The sequence below is a fragment of the Protomyctophum bolini genome, assembly GCF_963924005.1.
Source record: "Protomyctophum bolini genome assembly, chromosome: 18".
NCBI lineage: Eukaryota > Metazoa > Chordata > Actinopteri > Myctophiformes > Myctophidae > Protomyctophum > Protomyctophum bolini.
Genome location: NC_137879.1, coordinates 15,341,181 through 15,360,193, shown reverse-complemented (window position 1 = coordinate 15,360,193; position 19,013 = coordinate 15,341,181). Strand labels below are relative to the sequence as shown.

Sequence of the window (19,013 nt, the reverse complement as noted above, 5' to 3'; positions counted from 1 at the left end):
CGTTTTTGTCATTTCGTCATTTTTTTCAAATCCTCAAAAATGATGAAAAACGGCGCGCTATAGTATGCCGTACGATATGGGCTATAGCCCACGGTCCAAAATGATGAGAAACGAGGCTAACTTTTTTTTTCAAAATTTCAAAAAACATGGTCTATAACCCATCGTTTTTGTCATTTCGTCATTTTTTTCAAATCCTCAAAAATGATGAAAAACGGCGCGCTATAGTATGCCGTACGATATGGGCTATAGCCCACGGTCCAAAATGATGAGAAACGAGGCTAACTTTTTTTTTCAAAATTTCAAAAAACATGGGCTATAACCCATCGTTTTTGTCATTTCGTCATTTTTTTCAAATCCTCAAAAATGATGAAAAACGGCGCGCTATAGTATGCCGTACGATATGGGCTATAGCCCACGGTCCAAAATGATGAGAAACGAGGCTAACTTTTTTTTTCAAAATTTCAAAAAACATGGGCTATAACCCATCGTTTTTGTCATTTCGTCATTTTTTTCAAATCCTCAAAAATGATGAAAAACGGCGCGCTATAGTATGCCGTACGATATGGGCTATAGCCCACGGTCCAAAATGATGAGAAACGAGGCTAACTTTTTTTTTCAAAATTTCAAAAAACATGGGCTATAACCCATCGTTTTTGTCATTTCGTCATTTTTTTCAAATCCTCAAAAATGATGAAAAACGGCGCGCTATAGTATGCCGTACGATATGGGCTATAGCCCACGGTCCAAAATGATGAGAAACGAGGCTAACTTTTTTTTTCAAAATTTCAAAAAACATGGGCTATAACCCATCGTTTTTGTCATTTCGTCATTTTTTTCAAATCCTCAAAAATGATGAAAAACGGCGCGCTATAGTATGCCGTACAATATGGGCTATAGCCCACGGTCCAAAATGATGAGAAACGAGGCTAACTTTTTTTTCCAAAATTTCAAAAAACATGGGCTATAACCCATCGTTTTTGTCATTTCGTCATTTTTTTCAAATCCTCAAAAATGATGAAAAACGGCGCGCTATAGTATGCCGTACGATATGGGCTATAGCCCACGGTCCAAAATGATGAGAAACGAGGCTAACTTGTTTTTTCAAAATTTCAAAAAACATGGGCTATAACCCATCGTTTTTGTCATTTCGTCATTTTTTTCAAATCCTCAAAAATGATGAAAAACGGCGCGCTATAGTATGCCGTACGATATGGGCTATAGCCCACGGTCCAAAATGATGAGAAACGAGGCTAACTTTTTTTTTCAAAATTTCAAAAAACATGGGCTATAACCCATCGTTTTTGTCATTTCGTCATTTTTTTCAAATCCTCAAAAATGATGAAAAACGGCGCGCTATAGTATGCCGTACGATATGCGCTATAGCCCACGGTCCAAAATGATGAGAAACGAGGCTAACTTTTTTTTTCAAAATTTCAAAAAACATGGGCTATAACCCATCGTTTTTGTCATTTCGCATTTTTTTCAAATCCTCACAAATGATGAAAAACGGCGCGCTATAGTATGCCGTACGATATGGGCTATAGCCCACGGTCCAAAATGATGAGAAACGAGGCTAACTTTTTTTTTCAAAATTTCAAAAAACATGGGCTATAACCCATCGTTTTTGTCATTTCGTCATTTTTTTCAAATCCTCAAAAATGATGAAAAACGGCGCGCTATAGTATGCCGTACGATATGGGCTATAGCCCACGGTCCAAAATGATGAGAAACGAGGCTAACTTTTTTTTTCAAAATTTCAAAAAACATGGGCTATAACCCATCGTTTTTGTCATTTCGTCATTTTTTTCAAATCCTCAAAAATGATGAAAAACGGCGCGCTATAGTATGCCGTACGATATGGGCTATAGCCCACGGTCCAAAATGATGAGAAACGAGGCTAACTTTTTTTTTCAAAATTTCAAAAAACATGGGCTATAACCCATCGTTTTTGTCATTTCGCATTTTTTTCAAATCCTCAAAAATGATGAAAAACGGCGCGCTATCAGTTGACTTATCCGTTGGTCCACTGAGGCACACAATCATGGGGAATTCCTGTGCTGCTTTAAAGTTGTCCTTCTGAAAGTCAGTGTGCAAAGCAAAGCATCACAGGATGCACCCTGGACATGACGCCAGTATGTCACAGGGACTTACCCCCAATCCAACCCTTGATGCTGAGTGCCAAGCAGGGAGGCATGTTTACCTGAAAATGAATCTTTGAAATGTTTCATAGTTTTAGAAATATACAGTATGTTGTTTTTCATGGTTTTCTCCAATAAATTTTTTTGTAAGTAGTTTTTCATGGTGAAACATTATGAAAATCATGTTTGAAAACATGAAAAACGACGTACAACACAATTTTCACAATAGAATAAAACAATAAAACAGTCATCAAATGTTAGTGATAGGCCTTTATTTAATTTTTGTTGACTAGTAACAATAAATACTGGAAAAAAATTACAACTTGAGGAGCACACACTGTCACTTTCCTCCTCCTTTTCACTGCAACCAATCACCACACTTTAAGTGGAGCACCTGACCCTTCATAGACCTGATCAGAGGTCTCAGAGGTCAGCATAACTGTCTGGGATTCTACCAGTGACTGTGGAGGACGACCAGGGGCTCAGGAAAAGGTCATTGGAGTTCAAAAACGGCTGTGGCAGATGCTGCCTCATGCCACAGTGAATCCTAACGACGCACCTTAAGCAAAGGGGATTGTAAAATCTGACCCAGGATCAGGAATAAAGCCTTCCGACTGGAAAAACGTCACACAAAAGTACAAAGCTGAGCTAAAAGCAATAGTTGAGGTTATCAGTGGCTGCTGTTGTCACTCATGTGTCAGCGTATGTGCCTGCTTGGTGTGGGGAACAATCTGACAGGAACGCATTTTGAATTTAAAACTGAAAAATTGTAAAATAAAAAAAATTGTAAAATGAAAAATTGTAAAAATGAAATTTTTAAATAGTTGCACCCAAATTAACAAAAAAAAATGAAGAAAAAAATTGTGTTGCAGTACTAATACCTTCTCCCACAGACCGGAGAAACCTGAATCTTGTCTTTTTGCGCGACGCTTTTCCATCTGAACGGGCCGTCTTACACCTCCCTGCTCCGCAGCAGGAAGGCCAACCGCTCAGTGTTTCCACACACACACACACACACACACACACACGCAATAGAAACCCATCTACTTATTCACAACCTAAAGCGCTCATGGGGCAAGCTTTAATGTTCTGTGAGATATTTACTACAGCACCTACCAGACCTATAGCAGGGACAATATTATTAACGTGGCACTATCCAAATACTGTACCCTTGCTCTATGTTCCACCCAAAACTCAGACAAGACTGTTTTGAACTGTGCTGCATCAATGGCAGTAATATTCAAAACATTTCATCACGTTAGTCTCATAAACGATACAAGATCATAGCATACGATCTGTCATGCTCCAAGTGTAAATTCAGGAATGTTTAACACTCTTTGATATCGATGATAAAAAACAAATAGCTGTTAAATTTGTTGAATTAGTAAATCCCCTGTGGTTATATGCATTTTAATTTTAAATGACAGCTAATTAAGTGTGACCAATTCTTACGTTTAGCCATTAACCAAGGTGCTTGTACATATCTTCAATTTGTAGGATGATTAGAGACTATTTAAGTCTTATTCTTGGGACATTATGTTTTGAGAAGTAAATAATATCTAAAACAATATATTTGGGCCATATACTCCTTATTCATCTCATTGCTGCAAGGCAACAAAGAATGTAAATACAAAAAAAAAGGATCATGTCATGACCAAAATGGTAAACACATCACTGGATAGCCAAAATAAACATAAAAAGGAAGACAAACCAAATGTCAATTACTTGCATTTTAGTGTAGTTCTATTAAAGATTAATCTTCCCTAACAGCTCAAGAGCAACAGCTCTGTTAAGCTACTGTACATACAGGTGTGACCAGATGTCTGCATCATTAGGGTTTTATTATAGGGTTTGGCATGGGCTAGGCTAGGGGCCGGGCATGAAACATGCACAATGCACATACAGTCACACTTGTAAAAGAAACGAATGCAGAAGACCCGAATCCCCCTCACGTGCATTTGTTAAGGTGCATCGTTTAATTTTCTACAGTGGCTATGCACCCTTTAGCAGACAGGCAACCCTGGTTGGAAGTAAATGTTAACCGCTACAGGGATTTGTCTAGGAACTGATCTGCTGACATGACATCCACGCTAGCATCTCATGCTAGGCTAAGGAAGTGTGGTTCTTTTTTCCAGTTGTTTTTAGTTGGTATGTGTACAGGTGAGAGACAAACTCAATAACGTCACACTAAAATTCAATATAAGATAGAAAGAATAATAAAAAAAAGGTTGGTAACATAATGCGAAACCTTATTAAGCATATTACTGCACATGGTTTGTTCCCATGTGAACATACGCTGTGGCAAAGCAAAGAGCTTTGATAGGCTGGGGGTCCATTTGGGATTTGGTGCAACAGGGACAAGGAATAAGGTGCATTTGGGGTGTAAGGTCCAATCAGGGCTGTGCAACAGCACAGAATCTATACAGATAGAAACATATTGTGCAAAATACATGGGATTCTCAATGTAAAACGTGCACCCACATTCCATGGCTATTCTACGCAACAAAGTTCTATCCGAAACATTCTGAACTGCTGAGTCCATTTCGAGGATGCCTGGCGAGGGGGCGGGGTGCGACTAGCCTTCCCTTGCAGTGACACGTGGCTCAGCCAATGAGCTATGGATGATGCTGCTGATTGACTCCACCCCCTTTCCCTCCAAGAAGGTGCGGTGGTCTCCCTCGATGATGTGGACGGACACCTTGCCATCACACACCTGGGGAAATAAAGACAGGCTTGTCAGATGGGACATAAATGTCCTCATTCACAATGGCGTTTACGCTCAGCAACAGCAGCATGCTGCTGCTGAACCGAGTCCAATCTGGGTGAAATTCACATTGGAAAAAAACGGCACGTGAGCCCGGCCCGGCCCCGACTACATGCCTGTCTGACAGACAGACAGCAGTCACTAGGGCTAATTAGCCCTATATAAAAATAGAAGACTACATTAGCCTATACTGAATGAATGGCATCAGCGTGTTTGAAAGTCGGCCAGTCATATCATAGTTTTAAGCCAGCTCACCTCCACTCGTGCTTGTTCACAAACATGACAGACAGACAGCCTTTCTTGGCTGTTGATGATTATTATTACCACTGTAACTCGCTGATCAGCATATGTTGACAGAGACACAGCCAATTAAAGTTTCACGTAGGCCTAATGCCTTTGCTGCAAGCACCTATATCTGTCTCCATTTGCGTCGTGGTATTAATTTATGATAATGTATATTGATCACATGGATGCCACATACAGGAAACCAGCTGCGCAAATTGAGCCGTGGGGAATGTAGGAATGCAGGGCCACCTCAATTAAACTCACTGGATTATAATTTCTTCAGACAAGAGGATCCCAGGCCTACGAGGTAGGCCTATAATTATTCACTTATGAATGTATACTGTTCTTTATCGCAAACAGACAGTGTCTTGAGGGCCCATGCCCCCCCTCTCGACTTAATTCCCTGCATGGATCAATGCAGGTTGCATTGACATATATCCGATATTTTTATCAGAGCTGCATTATGCAGCTCTGATAAAAGAATATCGGATATATGTTTTACCTCTGCAAAGGTGTAAGTGAGCACCCGCCTTGGTCCCGAACTTAAATAAATAAATAATGATATTGCTGCAGCGGCGCACACGTTCACCGTTGATCAGTTTGTACATATATAGTAGCCTACAGTGGTCAGTTTGTACATATATAGTAGCCTACAGTGGTAGGTCAAGTATACAATGGTGCAAAAACGATATAGGCTAACATAAAAGCCCTAACTTATGAGGGCTTGTTTGTGGTCCTGCTCCTACATGTGTAGAATTATTAAATTAATAGAGTGCGGGCTATATTCATATACATGTTGGGCAGCAGCAGTGCCAGTCCGCAATGCTTTAAACTCTTCCCACTCCACTATGTCGGAACTAAAACCTTAGTACCCGTAAAAAGTCGGTGGCCGGTGCCTAGGCTGTGAGGTACGGCATCGCACACGAGCAACCATGCTGCTCCAGCACCCGGAAAACAAACACAAGCACAGTTTGCTATCTGAAACGGAGAAGACGAAACTATTTGTGTCAGGTTTTCTCTAGTTAACTCCTGTCCTCCAACCGCCCTCCTCCCAGGCTCCCAGCAGAAAGCAGCATGGAATCCTCCCCCTTTTGAGTAAGGTCGCGCTGTGATTGGCCACAATGGCCAGTAGCCACTTTGAGTGGCAGTTGGTGGAAAATGCTCTCGCCACAGAATTTACTTTCTGGCCATAATAATCATTCTAGGCGGCCCCGGCTGTTGGTACGCAGAAGCGCATTTTTAATTTTGACGACGCATGCGCGGTGGCGCACCACTTATGTGCAGCCCTGTATATAGAGGATTTCTTATGGACGCAGCCAGTAGGCCAAGGAACACAATCCCTGAGATGTTCGTAATGTGTACATGCTCCTGTGTCTGCGTAAACATATACATATATATAAAATATGTGTGCATTGTATACAACAGTCCAAAACGTTTTAGCTCGAGACCCAAAAGAGAAGTCTGATGTCTCCCTGTGACCCAAACTAGTGAAAAAAGTAGGTCTACTTAAACGGTTATTTATTTCGGCTATTTTCAGTGCGTGACAAAAGCATGCTTTCGTGGTGGGTTCTATGGTGGGTTCTATGGAATCCAAATAACTGAAATCTGAGAACTTCAATCCATACAGTACGTACTTCACTCAGTTTGTAGTCGGCTCCCAGGTTGTCTCCGTAGTCGCTGCTGGTCTTGGCGCGCAGCAGTGTGACATTCCCGCGGTACTTGTCCGTGGGCACGTAGCCGTCGGCGGCCTTCAGCTTGGGGTAGAAGGTGGAGGCGGCGAAGCGCAGCAGCTCCCGGCTCACGTTCTTGTGGCTGGAGGTGATGAGGTCCACCGCCACCTTGACGCGGGCGTCCAGGTCAGCCAGCGGCAGCAGAGTCTCCACCAGCTGAACCAACGAGAGAGACAGATGGTCTGAGATAGTGAGGATCGAGCTGTTAATGATTAGTAGGACCAATGAGAGAGACCAGATGGTCTGAGGTAGTGAGGATCAGGCTGTTAATGTGATGATTATTTTAATAAGGAAAGAAACACAGAGGGGCCCATAGAGTATATACAAATCATCCACGCTATTTGTTGCATTCAAAAGTGATATATGTGTTTTCATAAATGTGTTATTAGCTGTCATTGCACATGCATCCATGTACCACACGAGCCACATGTCTGTTAAACACATTCTTTATGCTCTCAAGTGTTTTGCCAAGTCCCGGAAAAGACTCGCTGTGATTGGCCAGTACAGTCACTTTGATTGGCAGTTGTGCCGAACGCTCACCCCAAAACATGAAGGCATGCATGCATTAATGTGTGTGTGTATTAATGGACCACTTCACCACTTTTCAACCTATCTTCATATAATTGGTCCTCACTAATGTTCATGATAAAATGCCACCAATTATTTCTATTCTGTCTGTGTCTCATGGGAGAGCTGTCGGCAGTTCAGAAACCCGTCCACCAGTGACATCATCGATGGGTTATCCAAGCTAATAGAAACGTCAGACTTTCTATTCCTGAAAACTTGGAAACGGCGTGCCATAGTATGCCGTACGATATGGGCTATAGCCCACGGTCCAAAATGATGAGAAACGAGGCTAACTTTTTTTTTCAAAATTTCAAAAAACATGGGCTATAACCCATCGTTTTTTTCATTTTTTTCAAATCCTCAAAAATGATGAAAAACGGCGTGCCATAGTATGCCGTACGATATGGGCTATAGCCCACGGTCCAAAATGATGAGAAACGAGGCTAACTTTTTTTTTCAAAATTTCAAAAAACATGGGCTATAACCCATCGTTTTTTTCATTTTTTCATTTTTGTCAAATCCTCAAAAATTATGAAAAACGGCGTGCCATAGTATGCCGTACGATATGGGCTATAGCCCACGGTCCAAAATGATGAGAAACGAGGCTAACTTTTTTTTTTCAAAATTTCAAAAAACATGGGCTATAACCCATCTTTTTTTTTTCATTTTTTCATTTTTTTCAAATCCTCAAAAATGATGAAAAACGGCGTGCCATAGTATGCCGTACGATATGGGCTATAGCCCACGATCCAAAATGATGAGAAACGAGGCTAACTTTTTTTTTTTTAATTTCAAAAAACATGGGCTATAACCCATCGTTTTTTTCATTTTTTTCAAATCCTCAAAAATGATGAAAAACGGCGTGCCATAGTATGCCGTACGATATGGGCTATAGCCCACGGTCCAAAATGATGAGAAACGAGGCAAACTTTTTTTTTCAAAATTTCAAAAAACATGGGCTATAACCCATCGTTTTTTTAATTTTTAAATTTTTGTCAAATCCTCAAAAATGATGAAAAACGGCGTGCCATAGTATGCCGTACGATATGGGCTATAGCCCACAGCCCTTCTATGAGAGACAGACTAGTAGAAATAAATGGTGGTATATTATCATGAACATTAGTTAGGACCAATTAAATGAAGATAGGTTGAAAAGTGGTGAAGTGGTCCTTCAATATTCAATTCAGAATCAATAATAACCCTGAAGTTATTTACTGTAGAGTTACTTTTTACAGTCAGGTTAATAATTCTTATTATTGATTCTACTTATTGATTCTCTCTGCCCACTAGAAGTTCACCAATCATGAGAACTTGTGAAGCTCCAGAGGAAAGCAGGGAGAGGAGAGGGATGAAGAAGTTTAGAAGAGGAGGTGAAGGACATACCTTGCTGTACTCCATTCCAGTGAACTGCTGGATGAAGGCACACAGAGCCTCAGTCTCAGCCTCCGACTCTTTGCCTGGAGTCAGCTTGGCCCGGTAGCTCTGGCACACAAAATACTACAGTTAACTCAATAGTTAAAACAACACACAGTTTAACGTACGTTAATGCTCAGTGGGATCTGGCAGTTCTGGCAAACGCTAGCAGGTGTCTGTCTGCCTGCTGCTCAAGAATAAAATAAACTCCAACTCAGTTCAAGCAGGCAGAATGGTGGGCTCACGGCTGATGGGGGCTGACCCACTTCCATGATGGGTAGTTATGCTCCTCTGACTACTACTTATGGTAGTACATGATTGCTGTGTTCATTCATTGGCTGCCCAGTGTTTTGTGATTACTGTACAGCTGTCGGTACACTGTACACTGTGGCACGCATTTGCTGGCGCAGTCAGTGTACAGTTGGAGCAACTGTGTGATGAGCGCAAGGGATGAATTAAAGGGACACTTCACCCCTTTTGCAACCAGATCTTATTTTGATGCTAAAATTTGTCATGAAAATGTGGTCCACTTCCTTCCTGGACTACAAGACCCCCCTCTCCTAGACTACATTATCTTTCTGGCCTTAGGGTTGCAGTTTCTTCCAGCTGTGAAATGTCCCTTTAAAGGGAAGGGATTCAGGGAAGAGATTCACTTAAAAAAAAGCACACCCGTGTGAACTGAGTGGTGCAATCCCCCCTCCCCCCCCCCTACCTCTCTCTATCTCTCTCTCATTAGCAGGCAGCAAGCACATCACTATCTCACTCTGTTTCTGGCGCCCCTACAGGTACTAATAAGTCACATACTCGTGCTCATGACGGCCACATAGATACGCACGGACATTGCTGGTTGTAGGAGTGGTTGCACCACTCAAAAAAAAAACTTGTCATTTTATGGTCTACTCAAACAAGATGTTTGGGAGCATAAAGACAGTGTGCAGATATATAGCCTGAAATTACACCCTCAAAGCCATTAGTAATTTGTGAGTCAATTAAAGAGATGAGCCAATCTTCCCGGCACCTAGGCTCCAATGTAGCCTGGCGGCGCGTTGTGGGTTCGAGTCTGAATGCCTACGGCCTTTGCTGCACTCACTCACACCTCTCTCCTCGTTTCCTGTCTAACTCCACTATCAATAAAGGCCAAAAAGGCCCCCAAAACAGGGAAAACAGCAGCTGCAGCCATGTCTAGTGATCAAGTTCACTGTAAACTAAACAACTAAATGATGTAAAACTAGAAATTGTTTTACAGCAATAGAAACGAGAAGGTGACAGTTGGGGTCAAAGACAGAAGCAGAGCTTGCATAGTTTACTGGACACAGCAGAGGTTGAACCATGTACAATTTAAACATTGGCAGCTGGAAGTTGGTAATTGGCACCTCGGTGTATAAAGTGACCTGTAAAAAGGTCAATGTTTGACGCGCATGTGAATGGAAAGTCTGCACATCAGCATTCGCGTGCTCCCCCCCTCTCACCTGCGTGTACGCGGCCACATACGAGTGCGAGCCGTCAAACAGGAAGAGGTATTCCACGGGTCGCTTCTGGGCCTGCAGCTGAGAGGACATCTCAAATGCCACACAGGCCCCGAAGGAGTAGCCGGCGATCCGGTAGGGTCCCTCAGGCTGCACCTGCTTGACACAGTCCACATAGTAGGCTGCTAGGGACTGGATGCTGTCCAAAGGAGCGGCTGCATGGAGAGCATACACATAGACACATTGGAGGGTTTTTTGGTGGGGGGTTGAAAGCAGTTGTCATTTTAAAGATAGAGTGCCGTGATTGTTGTATGTTTTGTATGTGTCTATGGAGTTAACATTACTCTAATAGACCCCCAAGTGTGATTAGAATAGGGTATTCAATTATGTCTTCCCTGTGTATTTTTGGTTTCTTCCTGAAAGCCTTTGAGTCAAAAGTCCTAGTTGAAATACACCACTTTAGTATTTTTGGATACTTGACTATACTTTGACTCAAGCACTGGGGGTTGAGTACTTGACCCCAGTTATGAATGATGAAAGCGCATTTAGTCAGAACGCCAGTTTGTGTACAGTAGTTACATGAATGTGTGTGATTCAGATTCCTTTATTTGTGTATACACACATAGGAATTTGTTTTGACATTAACATGAGTGCATTCAATAATTTTTTTCACAAATACCAACAGACACAAGACACACATGCAGGGAAAATAAATATAAAGTGCAGAGTTATATTTCATAGTGCATCAATGTTGCCGGTGTCTAAAGTGGCGGTGTCACTAGGGGGCAGGGGTGGAAGGGAAGCCAGAGACATTGAGCAGCCGGGCAGCTGAGGGGAAAAAACTTTGTCTCCCAGAGGGGAGCAGGGTGAGGAGGCCGTGGCCAGGGTGGGAGGGGTCGGCCATGATTTTCCTTGCTCTCTTCAGCGCCCTGGAGTCGTGCAGGGACTTGAGGGAGGGCAGAGGACGGCCAATCACCCTCTCCACAGAGCGAATCACCCGCTGCAGCTTGGTGAGATTTTTAGCAGCTGCAGCGGGGAACCAGGTGATGATGGAGTGTGTGAGGACAGCCTCTGCTGGGCCTTCTTCAGGAGGGCCATGATGTGGACCATGTGTGCAGGGTGGGAAGTACTTTACTCAAGTACTGTACTTAAGTTAAGTACAATCTTGAGGTACTTTTAGATTACTGTAGTTTTTTCCAACTTTCTGTACTGTTTTCTACTCCACTACATCTCAGAGACATGAAAATAGACAATCTCGTAGATCTGCTATTTTCAAAAGATTTTTTATAGATTTGATACATTCTGTATAACGAGTATGTGGTACTTAAAGTACTTTTTGATACCAATACTTTTGTACTACTCACTCAAGTCCAATTTGAATTCCGGAATTTACTCGTAACAGAGCATTTCTACATTGCAGCGTCGATACTTGTAACGTAACCGACCTTTGGTGCACTGCAGGCCGTAGCAGGGCACGCTGAGCTTGGAGGCGAGGGTCTTGAAGGCGGAGAGGGAGCCCTCTATGGGGTGGACCAGGAACAGCGGCCTCTCCTGGCTCTGCACCTGGTTGAGCGGCGCCACTGTGGGGCCGTCGGGGTTCACCAGCAGCAGGTCCAGGTCAGACTGCAGCAGCGTGTGGACCGAGCTCTTCTTCACAGCAGAATCTGAGGTTTAAACATGGATAAAAGCAAAAATGTAATCTCACGACTGTAAAAGAAAATGTTGCTAGGCCATAATTCAGTGAAATTCACATCATTTTGTGAAACAGCATGAAAGGAGCCACCAAACACTAAGCGGCGTGTGTCCTACAAACATATATAGCCATATATAAGTTTACATATATAGCCATATGGCTAACCAGTTGAAGAAATTGCAGATTGAGGTGTTAACAATTGCGGTTATGAAATATTTGAGATCATTAGAGCTTTCTTGAAGACTGAAATAACTAATAACCGAAAATGGGCCATCTACAAGCTTCGTTGCGACGTTAAGACAACTAAATACCATATGATTAATTTTGACGAGCCTTGACATCGTCGTAAATGGTCTGATTCTACACTCAAGTCATGGCGGATATACCTTCAGATCCTGCCGGCTTGCTGGTGGACAGCTCTCGGAGCTTGTTGATGGTGAGCTGTCGGATCTCTCTCATGGCCATGACGATGTCGTAGTCACGCTCCAGCGTCTGTCGCACCTCCACGCCCATCAGGGAGTCCAGTCCCAGGTCGGCCAGCGACGCGTCGGCATTCAGGCTGCTCACGTCGCGCACGCCTGCGGGACGGATGAAAACGGGGATTGCGGAGATGAGCGGCACGGCACGATCCAATATTTACTCTGTAAATAAGTAACTAAGTGACATCTGTGTCATCATGGCAAATGACAAATCAAACAAAAGTATTTGCACACTTGAGGCTCTGTCAGACTCTACAGCACGTAACCGCAATGTCCGAAGATTCAATGAAATACAATAAAGAAACAAAAAGGTCTACGTGTTAATCAGCGGTGGGAAGTAACAAAGTAAATTTGCTTAAGTACTGCACTTAATATTTTGAGGCATTTGTCCAATTTCCAATAGTTTTACTTCTACTCCACTACATCTAAGAGCCTTCCGCTATGCTTCGCAAGGAATCACGGGGGAAAGCTTTTCCCCCTCTCGAGAACACCAGAGCCAGAACCTTTATAGATCTATAGTGCTCTTTACCCAGAATATGAGCCACGGCCTCCACCAGGTCTCTCTGCCCGCTGCCCTCGCTCTTCACAACGCTCCTCTCGGCCAGCACGAAGCTGGACATGACGGGCCGCCGCTGGCACAGGAAGCGGTCCAGCACTTCCAGGCAGGAGGCGATGCGCTGGGGCAGCGTGCCGCCGATCACCGCGTCGTTGCCGCCCATGGTCTCCAGGACCACGCCCACGTCACCGATGGCGCCCCACTGCACGGCCAGGCCGGCCAGGCCGTCGTGGCGCCGCCGCTCGCACACACGCTCCATGGCCGAGTTGGCGTAGCCGTAGTTGCTCTGGCCGGCGTTGCCGCGGCCGCAGCTCACCGACGAGAAGGCCACGAAGTAGCTGAGGTCCGGACACAACCTCCTGGTCACTCTGGAGAGGAGAGGGAGGAACGATTAAAGACACAACCTCCTGGTCACTCTGGAGAGGAGAGGGAGGAACGATTAAACACACAACCTCCTGGTCACTCTGGAGAGGAGAGGGAGGAACGATTAAAGACACAACCTCCTGGTCACTCTGGAGAGGAGAGGGAGGAACGATTAAAGACACAACCTCCTGGTCACTCTGGAGAGGAGAGGGAGGAACGATTAAAGACACAACCTCCTGGTCACTCTGGAGAGGAGAGAGAAGAACGATTAAAGACACAACCTCCTGGTCACTCTGGAGAGGAGAGGGAGGAACAATTAAAGACACAACCTCCTGGTCACTCTGGAGAGGAGAGGGAGGAAAGATTAAAGACACAACCTCCTGGTCACTCTGGAGAGGAGAGGGAGGAAAGATTAAAGACAACCTCCTGGTCACTCTGGAGAGGAGAGGGAGGAAAGATTAATAAAGACGGTGTTGGAAAAAGTACTTGCACGTTTTACTGAATACGCCGTCACAGGTAAAAGTCCGGAATTCAAACTTTTACTTTACTACTAAAAGTACAAAGGTATTGGCATCACAATGTACTTAAAGTACCAAAAGTACCAAGTTCTCATTGTGCAGAATGTCCCATTTCAAGTTCTACATGTGACGCAAATGAGCTTGTAGATCGGCTAATGTATGTGTTGTAATAATAATCAAAACCTACAAAGTAACGAGTAACAACATTTGACATACTCAAGTAAGTACAAATTAGATTTTTTAAACCGATAGATAATTTCCTGCTTCTCAAGACCGATACTAAAAACCGATAATAAATATACACATAAAAGACATACTAGTGAGTAACAGTGTCAGCAGATAAAACAAATCATTTAACAGAACTGCAAGCATATGAAAATATATAAAATAAAGAATATATATAATATATTATAGGCGCTATTGATAATGTTATCAGATTTAATCGGGATGATGTCATAATTCCTGATATCGAGCCGATAAGTATTGGGATCGATAATTATTGTGCATTCCTAGTACAAATACCTCAACATTGCACTTACCTGTAAGTACAGAACTAAAGTAAATGTACTTAAGTTACTTTCCACCACTGGAAAAAGATAGATAAACATAATTTAGAATGCATGCAGTCATGCACATAAACTCTTCCCAATCTGATTTAAGAATGAACAAACAACAGGCACATTGGCGTTAATTAGATTATGTGTGTTGTTGTGATAACAGTGAAGACAAGCTGTTTGTGCAGACCGGAAGGATTGGGAAACAGCTTAGAGTAGACAAACATGAAGGTTTCCATATAATTTTAACAACGTAAGCCCTTTACACTCGTGTGGCATACAGTATAGCCAATTGTCATTGTGACACGATCGTGACGATGGTACGCCGTTCTCCCGAAATCCAAGGATTTTTTGAAATCCAACTTCAACCACTGGTGGAGCCTTCCCCTCCTTCCTCCCCCCTCTCTCACTGCTAAACTGTAAATATCATGTACCTTTTATTTTCTTTTGTTATTTTTCTTTTGTCATTATATTATATTATATATATATATATATATTTTTTTATATATATATATTTTATCCCACGATTTTGTAACCCATTTTTCACCCCTGTGTCAATCATCTAATGTGATCCTGGGCTCTACACCCTCCACCAACCTGGCAACCTAGTCCCCATATACTGTATGGGGGACGAGGGGAGAGCAACGGACTTGAACTCATGCTTCCTTCTTGCCCGAGTGTCCAAGTTGCTCCTTTACACCTGACAGGGGGGAGTTTCCCTGGTTGGACGTAGCGCGTGGAAGGAACACGTTATTCCAACCAGTTCCTTTCCCCTCCTGTTATTATATTGTTCTTATAACATGTCCTGGGGATATATTTTGGGCCTACAGTAGGGCCTATACGTGGCCAAAATAGTGACGCCAGGTTGCATGTTATTAGACTACCATCCTTCATAATGCAACTGTTGGTCCCACTGGACTTCTGAACCAGCAGCGTGTAGATTTAGATGCAGCAGTTCTTACTTGTCCAGGTGAACGGTGCCGTCATATTTGGGTTTGTTGACATCGAGGAAGAGCTGAGGGGTCAGGTTCTCCAACATGCCATCTTTCAGCACCTAGTTTCACATTAATTGGAAAATTAAGTTAGAGGCAGTGGGAGGAGATTGCTCAGGGGGGAAAAAAAAGGAAAAAAATATATACAGTACATATAGTTCTTTATATTATAATTCTTTGCGAGAACTAACAGTCGTGTAAAGCAACGGTTCAAGGACCAAAGCAAGCATGGATTAAAGGAAAAGTAGTTTGACCACTTCAAACACTGGTACTCTTAACCCATTCTGAACGGGAACCCATTTTGGTGTTAGCATCATGTTATGCTTTAGCTATTGAAAAATAGCAGATCTACAAGCTCATAGCGCGCCACCGAGTGGCGCGCTACGAGCTTGTAGGTCTGCTATTTTTTTTTTAATCGAAGAACGACTGACATTTTTAGAATCTGATCTCGGGTCAGAATGGGTTAATCAGACCAGTGTGTGTGTCCAGTGGAAACCTTCGTATGAATCTGATCTCAGGTCAGAATGGGTTAAAAGAACTAAGAATACAAAAATAGGCCATCTGCAAGCTACAGTGGGTCACACAGCTTGTTCTGTTTTCAGTGTGTGACACAGTTCCATACAGAAGACATGCTGGTGGAAAGTATAACTAGTACAAGTATATTTAGTACAATATTTAGTTATTTGCACTTTAGTATTTATATATAGTATTTCCAATTTCCAGTACTTTAACTTCTACTCTATTTTTTTTCCTTTTCTCCACTACAATTATTTGAAAACTTTAGTTACTTTGTAGATTTTAATTATTACAACACATGCATTAACCACTTCTACAAGCTCACAATGTGTCGCATCGAGATGCATTTTGAGTTTGTAGAACTGCTTTCAAAATATTTTTATAATCGTAAAACTTGAAATGGGATATTCTGCATTATAATGAATGCTTTCACTTTAGTACATTTTGACGCCAATACTTTTGTACTTTTTCCTCAATTACATTTTTGACTTCCGGATTATTCTTTTTTTAAAAGGGTATTTTTATATTGCAGCATTGCTGCAATATAAAAATATTCCAGCGCTGTGCAAATGACTGATGAAACCAACGTAGTGACGACAGTTACCATGGCGAGGTGGAAGACACCTCCCACTGGTCCGAGGCCACAGGCCTCTTTGATGAGACGCTCCGCCCCCTCCATGGTGCTGACATCGCTGGTGGACACTAGCACCTGCACGCCTTGACTCTGCCACTCACGCACACGCTTTGCCTGGTAACCTGGCAACCGGAACGAAGACACACACACACACCACACACACACACACACACACACAATCAATAATGTTTAGAAGTTTCCATTGATTTTTGGCGTTGTTACAAGGCGTTGTTGTGAGGATTCACAGATTCGAGCAGACGCATCGGAATAATGTTTAATATTTGACTACATCGATTCAGAGAAATCTGTGAAAGATTAATGTGGGATTCAGGGTATGGGTCACAACTGTTATGACACATATAACTTTAATGTTCTCTCTCTCTCTCTCTCTCTCTCTCTCTCTCTCATGAAGGCACACTGCACATTTCTCTCCCAAACAATTCAGTGCGACGTGCTAGGTTTACGTATACCATAATTATTCCTTGCGTGGCAATGGATGAAATGATTTGCAGGCGGTATACGCTTACATACGTATATAGCGTAGAACGGTAGAACAAACACACCACTGCTTGCATTGTAGACCAACGTCTCCTGCAGTTAGTCGTAGGGAGAGCACCGACAACAACGACGCATCTCCCCCAATATGTGTGATGTCAAGGCCGCGATATGAAGCAACGCAAGGTTTTGTGACACATAACATTTCGCTCACCGTTCCTGATTCCTGATCTGGAGGTGAGCACCAGTTTGCGGGCTCCCCTCTCGGTCAGCCAATGAGCGAGCTCCAGACCAAAGCCTCCCAGACCGCCGGTGATGATGTAGGAGTGGGAGGCGGGGCAGAAGGTGCGGCAGATCGCCGGGAGGGAGAGAGGTGTCTCTGCCTGGGTGGCTGCACCCGTCTCCTCCGAACGCACCTGAAGACCACAAAGGAAGGGAAAGTGACATCATGCAGACCTTGTATTTAATTAAATACATAAGTAAATATGAAGTCAGAAAAAATTGGCCGCTGTGTGAATACAGTCAATGTCACAGTTTTTGTGATAGTTTTAGTCGACAAAATCAACACTGCTTTAGTTTGTAAAGGATTAGTAAAAGATGCAGTCTACCAGTCAATGTTGGAGCAGCTATACATGCATCATTGCATCGTCATGTCGCCAGCTTCCATTGACATTGAACGGTAGACTGCGTCTTTGCGTCTGCCGTGTGAATGCAACTTTACTGTAAATCCCTCAAACTGAGGAGGGAGTTGGACTAACCTGAAGGAGGACCTTGCCGATGTGTTTGCCCTGGGCCATGTATCTGAAAGCATCCTCCACCTGGCCCCTCTCGAACACTGTGGTCTTCAGGGGCTGGACTACACCTCCCTCAATGCCCTCCTTCAGCAGCTGGGAGACTTCCTCCCACTCCCGGTTGCCCTCCTCAAACAGCGCGTCCAGCAGGATGCCGTGGAACGCCACGTTCTTCAGGAACAGAGCCATGCCTGGACAAGAGACACAGACGCCATTATTGCGGGTGGGTTTAAAATTATTACAGTACAGTGTGGCTCCTTAGAGGCATTTTCACTTGTGTTTTATAAAGTATAGAAAGATAAAGTAGAGACTCTTCCTTTCACGATATCTGTTGTTTACATTGTCATATAGACCAAAGTATTCTGTGTCTTGAAAGATTAGTAAAAGTGCTAAAAATGGCTGCCAGTGTGGGCAGACTGTTCTAGAGAAGGATTCATTCATCATTCATTCATTTCATACTTTGGGAATTTAGGTTTTATACTATATTTGTGTGGAACTTCGCGGTGATGATGTGTCACACTAACCCAGCGGCGAGTTGTTGGAGAGGTCATATTTTCCAATCTCCAGGAAGCGTCCATGTCTGGCCAGACAGCGCAAACTGGCCTGCAGTTTCTCTTCAGCCAGAGAGTTCAGTACCAGGTCCACACCTGGTCTCACACACACACACACACACACACACACACACACACACACACGTGATAAAAACCAACGGCAAAATGTTTTCAATGCCTAGTGTGGTGTTGAAAATGAATTGGTGAGGTTATTTCTTCAGGCAGCCTGACCTTTGCCCTCTGTGTGCAGCAGGATGTGCTGTTCAAAGGTGGCGTCTCTGGAGTTGGCAAAGGACTGGGCTGTGAGCTGAGGGAACCTGCCCTGCAAGTAGCTCCTCTTCTCTGTAGAGCCTGGGGACAATAATTAACACATTAAAGGACTGGGCTTTGAGCTGAGGGAACTTCAGGGAACCTACCTCTTCTCTGTAGACTCAGAGTCTGCATGGGGACAGTAATGAACAGTGCAGCTGAGGACCCTGAATGGCTATGCTTTATAGCCATGCTCTGA

The 19,013-nt window shown here is 43.3% G+C and overlaps 1 protein-coding gene across 2 annotated transcripts in view; it reads right to left on the bottom strand.

Moving 5' to 3' along the window:
- Positions 1 to 2,393: 2,393 nt before the first annotated feature.
- The window catches only part of LOC308333038 (fatty acid synthase-like), a 51,829-nt gene continuing 35,209 nt past the window's right edge, over positions 2,394 to 19,013 (bottom strand). For both annotated transcript variants that reach the window (XM_080789226.1, XM_080789225.1), the window contains exons 31-43: positions 18,737 to 18,856; positions 18,479 to 18,601; positions 17,922 to 18,145; positions 17,378 to 17,579; positions 16,639 to 16,790; positions 15,489 to 15,580; positions 13,065 to 13,459; positions 12,443 to 12,634; positions 11,809 to 12,027; positions 10,367 to 10,578; positions 8,868 to 8,966; positions 6,822 to 7,073; positions 2,394 to 4,851 (exon numbers count right to left, since the gene is read on the bottom strand). In XM_080789226.1, the coding sequence (XP_080645352.1) occupies positions 4,714 to 4,851; positions 6,822 to 7,073; positions 8,868 to 8,966; positions 10,367 to 10,578; positions 11,809 to 12,027; positions 12,443 to 12,634; positions 13,065 to 13,459; positions 15,489 to 15,580; positions 16,639 to 16,790; positions 17,378 to 17,579; positions 17,922 to 18,145; positions 18,479 to 18,601; positions 18,737 to 18,856 (2,420 nt within the window). In that variant the 3' untranslated portion in view covers positions 2,394 to 4,713. The remainder of the gene's footprint in view (positions 4,852 to 6,821; positions 7,074 to 8,867; positions 8,967 to 10,366; positions 10,579 to 11,808; positions 12,028 to 12,442; positions 12,635 to 13,064; positions 13,460 to 15,488; positions 15,581 to 16,638; positions 16,791 to 17,377; positions 17,580 to 17,921; positions 18,146 to 18,478; positions 18,602 to 18,736; positions 18,857 to 19,013) is intronic.